The sequence below is a fragment of the Herpailurus yagouaroundi genome, unplaced genomic scaffold (genome assembly GCF_014898765.1).
Source record: "Herpailurus yagouaroundi ecotype Mexico unplaced genomic scaffold, PumYag 182, whole genome shotgun sequence".
NCBI lineage: Eukaryota > Metazoa > Chordata > Mammalia > Carnivora > Felidae > Herpailurus > Herpailurus yagouaroundi.
In genome coordinates this window covers 25,183,210-25,195,389 of record NW_024412413.1, presented here as the reverse complement: position 1 = coordinate 25,195,389, position 12,180 = coordinate 25,183,210, and the positions used below count along the sequence as shown (strand labels likewise).

Below are 12,180 nucleotides of genomic sequence, written 5' to 3'. Positions count from 1 at the left end.
AATAAATAAATAAATAAATAAATAAATAAATAAATAAATAAATAAATTTTAAAAAATGATCTTAGGTAACCTTAAGTGCAGACAGTCTGCTTGTTATATGTAATTTTTCTATCTAATGTAAAAAAAATAATTGTTATGCAAAGTTCATGGTACCATATTACAAATTATCAATCACACTGTAAGTTGTATATCATACCTAATAATTACTAGAGCAATTTAGTTTTAGTTTACTTAAAAAAATTTTTTTAGTTATAATAAAACCTAATCATCTAAATAATTTTGAGGTAAGCTAATAATCCCAGCTCTGGCATGGGTTGGTTCACTTCTTATTTGAGTCTGACCAAGTTACACTAACTCACTAAGTCTCAATTTCTTTGTCTGCAAAATGGGGTTAATACTAGTACCCAACTAACAGGGTTCTTGTGAGATTAAGGGATATGGTGCATTCTGCAGAATGCCTGGCACACGGAAAGGCATCAGTAGACATTCGCTGCGACCATGACTCATGACCATTGCTGCTGCAAAACTGTCACATGCAGATTTCAGTGACTGAAGAAAATAAGTAGCTAACCAAAGAGTAGTGATTAGCAAACATTCCAACTCATGTATTACTTTCTCTTTTCAGCTAAAAATCTAAATATTGCTTAGCATATTATAAATGTAAATATCTATAAAAACCTGATTAAGCAATTTGCCATCTTCTGCACCCTTGTGCCATACTGACTTTACCATAAGGTATTGAAGTAGAATCTTTTCAATGGCCAAAGAGACATCCTTCAAAGAGATAAATGAATACTCAGATTTTGAAAGGCATATTATTTGCACAACGTATCTGGGAATTAATCATGCACTATCTCATACTATTTAGTAAATCAGTCCATTAATGATCATGTTTGATCTCTTACCCAGTGGATTGTAAGGACTGTGAAGGAAATGAATGTATATCATTTTTGTATCCTTTACACTACCTAACTCAGGACAAAGTAATTTCCAACTAGTATAGTGGAAACAGCACAGGGCTAAAAGTCAGGAAACACAGATTTCAGCTGAGTAATTACAGACAAGTCATGTAACTCTCTTTAGGCTTCAGATTACTCATCAGTCATGTGTTTTTCCATTGATGACATTTAGGTTCCTTTCCAAATGCTCTCATTCTAAGAAACACTAGCAAGAGGGATTTTTGCCAATGTTTGTCATTTTAATACACAACTTCATTTGTCCATATCTACAGATTGAAAGAAATGGGACCTTTCATTACAGATTTTGTTCACTCAGGAAAACTTGCCAGGAGCTCAGAGTTCTTGTCATTGACTATTCCATCAAACACGAATCCTTCAGCCTGTTTCAAAAAGAGCAGGCCTTCCAGGTTAGCACTCCCCATCCTCTACCCTGTTTTATCTTCTCCTTGGTACTTATCACACTCTGACATACTGTGTATTTTACTTAAGTATTTGTTCTCCATCCTCCCTCCATCCCCCTCCCCCAACACCTAAGCTTCATGGGGACCAGGACTTTTATCTCTTTGGTCCACCACCATACCCCAGCACTTGGAATGGCATCAGACATATAATAGCCCCCAAATTGTTTGATGAACAAATGGGTGAAAAAATATTATTGAAGGTCCATCATTAATTGCCTTTCTCCAACCACAACTTAATCTCATATTTTTACCAATTGAACTTTTCCATGTTAACCAGGGTTTCTGAATCTTATCCCCTACGCAAGGCTTATATTCATTCCTCCCTTAAATTCCTGCCATTTAAGGATATTCTCCTAGTAATATCACTCATTTGTTCCTGCTCATTTATGCAGTCACAGATTTATTGAATGCCTACTATGATCCAAGCAATGTGCTAAATGCTGGGGATACAGAGGCAAGTAAGATTGACACAATCCTTCCATAGTGCTTCACCAGTCTTCTGCTCTGTACCACTGCCTCCCTTTGAATGTTTTATAATCATAATGCCCTGGAGGAAAAAAAAAATTTGTGTGGCTTGGTTGGTTGCTATCCAGTTTTGAATAGAGCGCTTCTAACAGTGAGTTAAAAGAGTAGAGGGCAGCAATGCTCACTTCTAAGGAGATAATAACTCCATCACTTGAGAGGTACTTTGGGGTCACTTGGAATTTCCTAAACAGTGATAACTGAAATTCCAGTTCCAAGAGGCCTCATTGTTTGGAACCTAAAATGACTTGCTACATCTCCTCACTTCCCTCCATTTTCTGTACCCAGAGGGGATCTAAGGCTGCTTCTTTGAATCCCCAAAAAGCCTAATCAACCTCTCATCTTTAGCTTCAATGTTATTATTACCTGCTGCTACAACTAAATAGGAGATTAAACCCCCAATAGACATAGAGCCTTGATGTCAAACCATGCCAAGCGTCAGGCCTCTCTGTGCCTTTTTAAAAATTATCAAGGCATACTTGAAAATTGAGAATTGTGTGTATTTAAGAAGTATGATTTTATGATTTGATATACACATACATTGTGAAATAATCACCATGTTCAAGCTAATTAACATACCCATCACCTCAGTTACCACTTTTTTGCATGTGTATGGTGAGAACACTTAAGATACACCCTCTTAGCGAATTACAAGCACACAACTAAGTATTGTTAACTATAGTCATGTTGCTGTACAGTAGATCTCCAGAATTTATTCATCTTGCATAACTGAAACTTTGTACCCCTTGAACAACATCTCCCCCATCTGTGCCTTTTACCGGGATTTTGGGAGCACTTAATACCTCCAAACCAGCATTTTCCAACTTGTGCTCTGTGGATCTCTGGGGTTCCAAAAGCTAGTAATTGGAGTTCTGCAGAAAGAGGGTTCCATGGACAGATAAGTTTGGGAATGTCACATCCTACATTTCCCACTTGAGGATACAGAACACTAATGAGAACATTTATGTATTTATAGATGTTAATTTTGTTAACCCCAATGTTTCCCAACCTAGTTTAGATATGGAACCTTTTTATTCCCAAAACACTGCTGACATCTCAGAGGACATTCCTGCTCAGGAGAAAGCTGTTTGGCAATGCCTTTTTAACCTTCATGTCACATCCAAATGAATAGCAAATGGTTGTGAGAGAGTGCGAGAGAAGAGAGATATGCACACATCTCTCTGCAAGCAGTTCTTGGGGGTCAATAATGAAGAGAAAACATAGTTTTGTTTTCTTACAGTCAGAAGACTCATGATTTAGTCCTGCCTCTGCCATATGACTAACTATGCACTGTTGTTGGGTAAATCACCTCCGAGCCTTAATCTCCTCTCCTGAAAAGGACACACATTTTCAGATAACCAGTCATTGTAACTGCTGACCAACTTAGGAAGTTGCTGTGTAGCAGATTTAACTTTGATTTAACTTAAATTAAAGAGTATTCTTCTGGGTGGCTTTTGGGGCCTATGTTTTTAAAAGCCCTCTTTCAGATGACTGGTGCCTTCAACTCCAAAGATGGAGGTATCTGACTTCTTAAACATGAAGCTACAGGTCTAAGGCCCTAAAAGCCCAAGGAAGAATGAGTAATAGAAAAAAAAGGAAGTCTGGGATATATTTATGTTAGTTTGAGTAGTAGGAAAATACCTTGAGAAGTCCTCAGAAGTCTTATATTGATTGGAGGAAGATCCAGGTCTATAATAATATTATAAATAAGCAATAAATGAAATTTAAGACTACTTATTTGACCCCACGTTAATTGGCTTATTTTTCTGATCAGCCAGTTTCCAAAGATAGAGATTGGGGATGTAGAGTTGTACTGCAAAATTAATTTGTAGCTCAGTACTAACTTATATTCCAAAGCAACACAGGAGAAGTAGGCAGTAATCAGTCCCAGGCAAGCATCCTCTGATCCTTGTCTTTGAAGAAGACTCTCTTCTACTCTCTAACTCAGGAGGCAAAGATTCATTCCCAAACCTGTGCTCTGAAAGGAAGAAATTCTATGATGGTTTAGAGTATATATGCAAAAACACTCTAGGGGGAACCAGATGGTCCTTGATTTTTTTTCTTGCCATTGAATTACAAGTCTGCTGAAATAACAGCTACAATGAAAAACAACTTTAAGAAGTTTTTTAATGTTTATTTATTTATTTTGAGAGGAAGAGAGAGCATGCCAAGGAGGGACAGCGAAAGAGGGAGAGAGAGAGAATCTCAAGCAGGATCTGAGCTGTCAGCACAGAGCCCCATGTGCGGCTTGATCCCATGAACCGTGAGATCATGACTTCAGCTGAAATAAGGTTGGACACTTAACCAAATGAGCCACGCAAGTGCCCTGACCCCCCAATTTTTAACTGGATATAAAGGTGACTAAAACTGGAGATCAAAGGTGAAATATCTAACGTAAATTTTAGTCTCTCTCTGCTTGAAATTTGATGTAATAACCATTGATGACAATAAGTAGTTTGGCTTTAAAGAAGATTTTGCTTCCACGTAAGTTAAATAAATGTTACTTTAGTCATCGCTAAGTAATTGCTGGGCCATTATAATACGGTTAATGTGATATTTGCTAAGCAAGCATGCCTGCCATCTGGTTACTGAAACTGTATTTTTGCTACTTCCTAGGTACACATGGCCCAGTAGCACTGAGATGTAGGGAACTGATATGAGCATGTGGATCACTTCCAAAGCCATTCATTTGTTTGCAACACAAAGTGTTCTCCACATAAGAAAACAATGAGTCTAACTTATCTGTTTCTTTCCTGTCTGGTATCTTTAAAAATGTCCATCATGACAGGGTGCACACGAGTTTACAATATGAAGCCAGCTTTAGAGACCAAGAAGAAGAATGAAACACAGTCTGTAGGCTATTTGTGCCACATCCCACTTGGTTCCCCTGCCAGCAGCACGGGGCCTGGTCTGCAGGGAGCACACAGAAGAAGGAGGTGGATAATAAGGCAAAAGTCCATAGGTGTCTATGGTAGTAGGAAGAAGAAATTCTCAAACCTGCTTTTTCATTAGGCCCCTCACAAGCAACCCTTTCCCCAAACCAAAGGCAGGATTACTGGCACTGACTACAGTGCCTGGCACATAGTAGGGGCTCACAAAATGTTCACTAAGTGCAATCATCTGGGAAGTCTGTGAATAGTAATACAAAGGACTGCTAGAAGGCAGCTTATCTTAGTATTTGTAGCCATTAGTACTACAGGCATGGGACATATGCCTCACACCCAGTCCAGGCTTCCTCAGCCTTGGTGCTATTAACATTTTGGGCTAAGAATTCTTTGTCAGGAGTGGGAGTGGGGTGCTATCTTGTGCACTATAGGAGGTGTAGCAGCATCCCTTTCCTTCACCCACTACATGCCAGTAAGTGTCCCTCCCTGCAGCAAAAATGTCTTCAGACATTGCCAAATGTCCCCTGGGAGGGGGCTTGGTGGGGGGGTGGTAGTGGCAAAATCACCCCTAGTTGAGAACCACTTATTTAGTCTGTGTGTTCATGATATGTACCAGAATTATAAAGATTATATTCTCTCTTCTCTTTTTTCTGAATCAATATTTTAAAAATTAAATTAAATTTTATTTTATTTTAATTTTAGTTTTTAAGTAAACTTTACACCCAATGTGAGGCTTGAACTCATGACCCTGAGTGAGTGCTACCTACTGAACCAGCCAGACACCACTCTGAATCAATATTTCTTTCTTTTTTTAAAAAAAAAAATGAAGCATCATGGGGTTTGTTTTTTTTTTTTTTATTTTTTTTTTTTTTTAATTAAGGGGGGGAGGGGTAGGGAGAGAGGGAGAGGGAGAATCCTAAGCAAGCTCGGCAGTGTCAGCACAGAGTGCAATGTGAGGCTAGAACCCAGGAACTGACAGACCATGCCCTGAACTGAAATCAAGAGTTAAGAGTCGATGCTCAACTGAATAAGCCATCCAGGTGCCCCTGAATCAATATTTCTTGATCTCATGAAGGTATTTTATGCTCTTAATTTGTTTTCACTTAGTGTTCTCTAAATGTTTTCATAATGCTCTGGGGAACGAGGGCGGGAAACTTCCCAGGTATATCCATATATACCTAGGTATATCTTATTAAAAAGACTTGTTTCCCCTTTAGGGAAGGGGAAATATGAAAAAAGGAGAAAACATTCTATACAGAAATTGGACTAGTAGCTAAGGAAGCTGTTTTGCAAAATGAGACTGAGACGGTTTTGAGTCCAAAAAGAACTTTTATATCTCAAAAGAAACTACCTTCATTTGTTTACTATACACTCTTGTAATCTTACCAATAAAACTCTTGTTATACAAAAGTATCCTGACAAACAGATTTTTTTTCTCCCTTGGCTTTATTTTTATTTACTTCCTATTTATGTTAACAGTTTCAGGAAGATACTAGCATGTGTGGACTCCAGGAACAGGCAGTCTCAGTAACTCTTGCCCCTTCAGAAGCACAGTAAGTAGACCCACTAACTGAAGAAATTATTAGCCTTTCAAACCTCTAAGATCAAGTGAGGATGTTGTGTGTCTACGCTTTCTTCAAATTAAAAAAAATTAAAACCTTAGAATTCCACCTTAAACCCAGCCAGTGGCCAACCTGCTTGAAAATGACTACACGTCCATATCTAAGGGTGAGAAATAATTTATGACAAATAAAGCTCATGAAAAATTCTAATTTCATTCATGTTGCTACAAGTATACCTTCATGCTTTAAAAAAAATGTGGGCTGGTAACATTTTTCTACCTTACTTACAGTGTAGAGTTAAACATGTGCTCTTACCTCTCCTCCAGTGCACGGAAAGGGATTGGAGTATCTCGAAGTGCAAATCGCTCCCTTCTTGACAACATCATCTTCCAAGCCAAACGTAGCCGAGCAGTTTGTTGCAAAGTACTTGTAAGGCTTCCACGTCTTCCCAAAGTCCTGGGAGCGGTCCAGCACCATGGCTGCTGGCCTGGGGGACTTGAACACCATAATGAGATGAGTGAAGTAGAATTCGGCTTCCAGGTCTAACTGGATTTTTTCTCTGTGCACATCCTCAGCGGACTGCCACCACGTGCGAGGGAACCTGAAGGATGAGTCTGCCATGGCAGCTGGCAGGTGAGCCACGTGAGGCTGGGCGGCATTGCATTTGTCACATTTGGGCTGCCGACAAGTCAGATCAGCGTTCTCACTGTAGGAGCAGTACAGCTCAGTGGCGTTCTGACCGCAGGTGGTGTCTGCCCAGAGTTTTCTCCCTAAAGCCAAATTTCCCATCCGAGGGTTGCAGGCTTTTTCACAGCGGGAACTCACTCCAGCTACTCCACTCAGTCCTAGGGAAGGGAAAGCATATGTTATTCAAGACAAACCCATCTGGAAAGCTCTTCTGTCACCCTAGTCTGTCTTCGACAGTCAAGTTACCCCCAAAGAGCTTAAGACTTTTGGTAAAGAGGAAATTCTACCAAATTTGGGCATGGATACGGTTCTGGATTGATACATACAAGCATGTGAGTGTGCATGTGTGTGTGCACACATTTCATGTTTGGTTATAAAATTCACATAAAAGGGAAAAATCATTTCAGATAAAGGGCGAAGGGAAGAGAAATGGAAACACTGGGGGAAAAAATGGGCCTCAACCTTTTAAGTACTTTGCTTTCTAAATGTTCTCTATATTCGAAACACACTTCTTTGTTTTGAAGCCATGACTTAAATAATACCAAAAAAAACAATAGTGTGTTTAAGATCACCCAATTTAGTCTTTAAAATATAATTTAAGTCCTTAGCATTATCTAACATGCTTATTAGAAGACATTAAGGAGGAAATATAGAATCCTATTATATTTTTAAGCCAAAAACGTGAGGGAGCCAATTCCCTAGGAAAAGCAATAGGAGATACTTAATCCATATCCAACGGGATCTCACTTCGGGTAGCAAAGCTAGACATCACTGAAGCTCAGATGCATAATATCTATTTTTAATATTTAGTAAATATAACTAAGGGAAAAAAAACCTCTCTCAACTGCCAAATGGCAGAAAGGCCTATTTGACATGCTCTCTGCCTCTTGAGTGCTGCAACCTATGACAGGTTATATAGTCGTTGCCTGTTTGCTTAACAGGAGAATGTGTACAGTCTGGCCGCCACTAACAGCACCTTTAAACATTATCTGTGAACTAAAACACCTTCTTAAAGAAACATGTGCTTCCACCCAAACAAAGGTCCAACAGACTTTAATGTTTCAAAATTACTTAAAATGATAAACATTATCCACTTATTAACATCCTGACTGCATATTTTAATCCTTTAATTTGGGTTTGTCATTTTAATTATGACTACCTTAAGCAAAATCATCTATTTTAAAAGTTAAAACAGAGAAGGAAAGAAGGAAAAGGACGTTAAACCCTAAATTCTGGCTAATTGAATGTTTCTGCTACTTAAGAGAGAGCACCTCCGAACTATTGTCACTGTACTGTTGGAGAAGCCAAATGACAGCTTAGACTAAAACAGAGACATTTCACACGCTGACAACCACCAGCCCCACATAACCTCTGCAACCAAAGGAAAGGGCTTCCTTGGGCATATGTTTTAAATGTCAAATTCAAATGTGCATTATGCCTAGACTCTGCTTGCCACTGTTCTGATTAGCTGGGCAACAGTTGCTTGTGGCCAGGATCACCCAAACACACAGTGTGCTATGACTCACCTGTAAAGCATTTCGGGGAAAATCATATACTGCCCGTACAAGTATTTTTGACTTGAAACACTTGCCTTGTGATATTTATTTACAACCTCTTGATTGCTTGCATGTTTTTGCCATAACATGGTTTGAAAAGGGAAAGGTTCAATAAAGTTCACTTTGTGGTCGGGGGAGCACGTGTTAAGTGCAGGCAGGGGTGCACGCGTATTCCGGTACTCCTAAGAATTCAAGTAAAACCTTAGACCTTTAATGGCTCCTCGGGGAAGTATTGAATACTTTTAAACGCCTCGGAACTAATAAGTACAGAAAAGATTGGAGCCAGATATTGGGTGGACAAAAATACTTCGATATCCCTAAAGAAATCAAGTATAGCAAGGATGCTCCTCTGAGTCACACTGATTTGGGGTGAAGATTCTAAAACTTTTTTTTTTTTTTTTAACTGTGTGCCAGCGTCTCTGGGGGCAGAGGAGAAGAAGCCTTAGGGAAGGTACAAGTGCGCCGATGCTCTCTACCCACCAGTCGGTCCCTCCAGCCCACACTCCCCTTTCTAGAGCGAATGAGAAACGTTTGAGAGACTGGATGGCTGAAGAGTCCCTCACTTTCTTTCCTCCTCACACCCTGAGCTGCGCTAACCCCTAACTGGAAACCAGGTGACCCGTACAGGGGAGGGAGAGGAACGGAAGAGGCTCCCGAATTTAGAAACGGCGCGCTAGGAACCGGTGGCCAAAGGCAGCCCAGGAAAGCCGGGATGGGAATAGGAGAGAGAGCCTCTGACGACGCCTCTGCAGGTCATCCAGTTACCGAGACTAGGAGCAGACCCGCCTCCGACCTCCCACGGAGCCTCAGCCAGGGTACCAATTCCCCAGGGGCGGCCAGCCAGCTCCGTTCAACCCAGGGCAGTCACCACCTCTCTCCCCAGCCCGGCGTCTCAGTGCGTTCCAGCCACTGCCACTGTGAAAGGGCACACACCCCGCCCAGGTGTCCCTACCTGGTTCCCTAGTGCCCAGCGTGAGGCCAGGGACCTCAGGGTTAGCTCTCACCCAGAGGGCGGCCGCGGCCCACGCGCGCCCAGGGTCGCTGGGCCATCCCTCCCCATCATTCCTCAGGCCATGAAGTGCCGGGGGATGGCGAGCTTGGTCCTTTGTTCCCTCACAAAGTGGAAAGGCAGTTTTTTACAAGCCCAAACCGAGAAAGAAACCAAGGCCGTGGTATCTCCGGCAGGGCGTACCCAGGATATCGGGTTAGCCAAGGGCATGTGTATCGCAGTTGCAAAAAAATCAGTAGTATTTTAAACTGTGGAGACCCAGGGAAAAGAGGCGGAACATGGCCACTCATTTCATCCTCGGGAGCCGAGCTTGGCGCTCCCAGCCCGCACTACCCTGCACCCCCGAGTCCCGAGGTGGGGAACAGAAAGAGCGAGGGAAGGAGGGTGGGGGCCCTGCAGCGTCACCACCCACCTGCGGCCACCGCGGAGCAGCCCCAGAGCAGCAGCAGCCGCGCGCAGCTCCCCATGGCCGGGAGGAGCCGGGAGGACCGGGGCCGGGCGGGTGCGGGAGGGAGCTGAGCCCTCTCGGCTGTGGGATGAAGCGCCAACAGTCCTCAGGAAGAACTGGGGCTCTTTATTTCTTCCCCCTCCTGGGGCGCCAGGCTCGGTCAGCGGGCGCCGGCGGCTGGGAGCCGCGGGCCGGGGCCGCGCCAGGCGGTAGGGTGACCCTCGCACACCGGCCTGGAGGGGCCCGGGCACCTCGGGGGCGACGGGAGCCCCCGGACCATAGCCGGCCTGGCCGCGCTGCCCCTGCGGAGCGGTCCCGCGGGCTCCTCCGCCGCTAGCCCGGGGCTCAGCACCCGCAGCAGCCGCTGAACTTTGCGAGACCTTTCACTTCCCGGCCGCCGCCGCCGCCGCTGCCGCCGCCGCCGCTGCTGCCTCCCGGCCGTCCTCCGCCGCTTTTACCACCTCCTCTTGCTGCTGCGCCTCGGTCCCGTCCTTCTCCATGGGCAGTTCCATGGGATGCATTTTTATTGCACCGACACCGCGGCGCTCCGGTGCCAGCCCTCCTCCCCTTGCACCTCCACCCCTTCCTCCTGCCCGCCCCCCGCGCTCGCTTGACAGCCGGGGCGGTGCAGCCTGCGTTGCCGGGTCGCCGCCGCCGCCGCCGCCGCCGCCGCCGCCCGGGGAGGGGGTCCCCTGGCCCAACGGGCCGCCCCCGCAGCCTCCTACCAGCTCATCCCGCCCGCCTTAGCCCCCACGCGCACGGGTCACCTCGGCCCCCAGCTTTCCTCTTGCCCCTCCCGGCGCACTCCCTGTAGCTCCCTGCGTGACCCCCCTGGTGCCCTCCAGCACCCACAGGCCTCTTCTGGGAAGCAGTCTCCCACCTTCTCCCGGAACATTCCAGAGAGCAGTTGACTCCCTCTTGATCAGGTCAGGGCATGCCAAGGGGCTTAAAAAACCGCGAAACAGGCTAGCGCCTACTTCCCACATCCCCCAGCAAAACAAACCCTGCTCTCCACTCCCCATCTCCGCCACCCCTTCTCCCGGAGTCTCACGATCTAGGAAGGGAACCCCACCAGCCCTGCACCGGGCTGTGGGCTTTGGAGAGCGCACTAACTGCTAAGTGGCCTTCGCTGCTTCTCTGCTGCCTTTGGGGGGCGGGGGAGGGCATCTCGACTAAACAATCAATGCTTGCTTTATCCGAGGTGTATCCATTTTGATGTAAAAATGTGCCCTCTAACTCAAACTCAAGGTGCCAAAAGAAAAGGGTCAGAGGATTAGCTAATGGGCAGTTTAAAACATCCTTGTCTAGAGGCAAGGGCAATTCAAAGAGAAAACTGGTCTTTCCAAGTACTCTCACTCCATATACGCTGTGTTGTGGTGTGTGTGAAACGACGTTGTGAATTAAGTTAAGGCAAGCAATTTAACAGCAACCAGAAGCAGCTAAATGTGGATAGGATTGCTCAGGACTGCTGCTTATGGAAGGAGATTACATCGCACTGGAGTCTGGGACATTTGCAAGCACTATGAAAATACCATTCTATGCACACATCCAGGGGGCTAGGCAAACGTTGAGTAGAAAACCATGTTTTATTGCTGTGTTCATTTTGTGTCTTTGAATATTTTCCAGAAAATTAACTACGTTACAGAGACCATTCAGTTGTGTGTTACTGATGATGACAATTCAGATTTGGGTCTCATGCACATATTTTTCAAGACTCACCTGGGGATATATAAGAAGTTTGTATCTCCCAGGAAGAAATGGGATGAGATCAGCTTCATCCACTTGGGAGGCATTAATACTGACCAATACTGGGGAGTGGCAAAAGGTATGGGGCAGCAATTTGTATAACACTTTAGAAAATAAGCCTTTTGAGTTTTCAAATATTGGCAACGTTGGGACTTTCTTCACATCTTATGGCTATGCTCCCATTGGAGTCACTGAAACACCTCTCTAAATTATTCTTTTTACCAAATAAATGATAGGAAATTATAACAGTCAAGGCATTGTGGCACCAATATTAACCTAATAGCCAAAGCAAATGAAGGAAAGAAAGAAAGAAAGAAAGAAAGAAAGAAAGAAAGAAAGAAAGAA

At 44.0% G+C, this 12,180-nt stretch overlaps 1 protein-coding gene across 2 annotated transcripts in view; it reads right to left on the bottom strand.

Moving 5' to 3' along the window:
• Positions 1-10,669, bottom strand: part of NTN4 (netrin 4) — a 125,323-nt gene extending 114,654 nt beyond the window's left edge. For both annotated transcript variants that reach the window (XM_040491171.1, XM_040491172.1), the window contains exons 1-2: positions 10,054-10,669; positions 6,705-7,234 (exon numbers count right to left, since the gene is read on the bottom strand). In XM_040491171.1, coding sequence (XP_040347105.1) covers positions 6,705-7,234; positions 10,054-10,108 — 585 coding nt within the window. In that variant the 5' untranslated portion in view covers positions 10,109-10,669. The remainder of the gene's footprint in view (positions 1-6,704; positions 7,235-10,053) is intronic.
• Between the last annotated feature and the right edge of the window lie 1,511 nt (positions 10,670-12,180).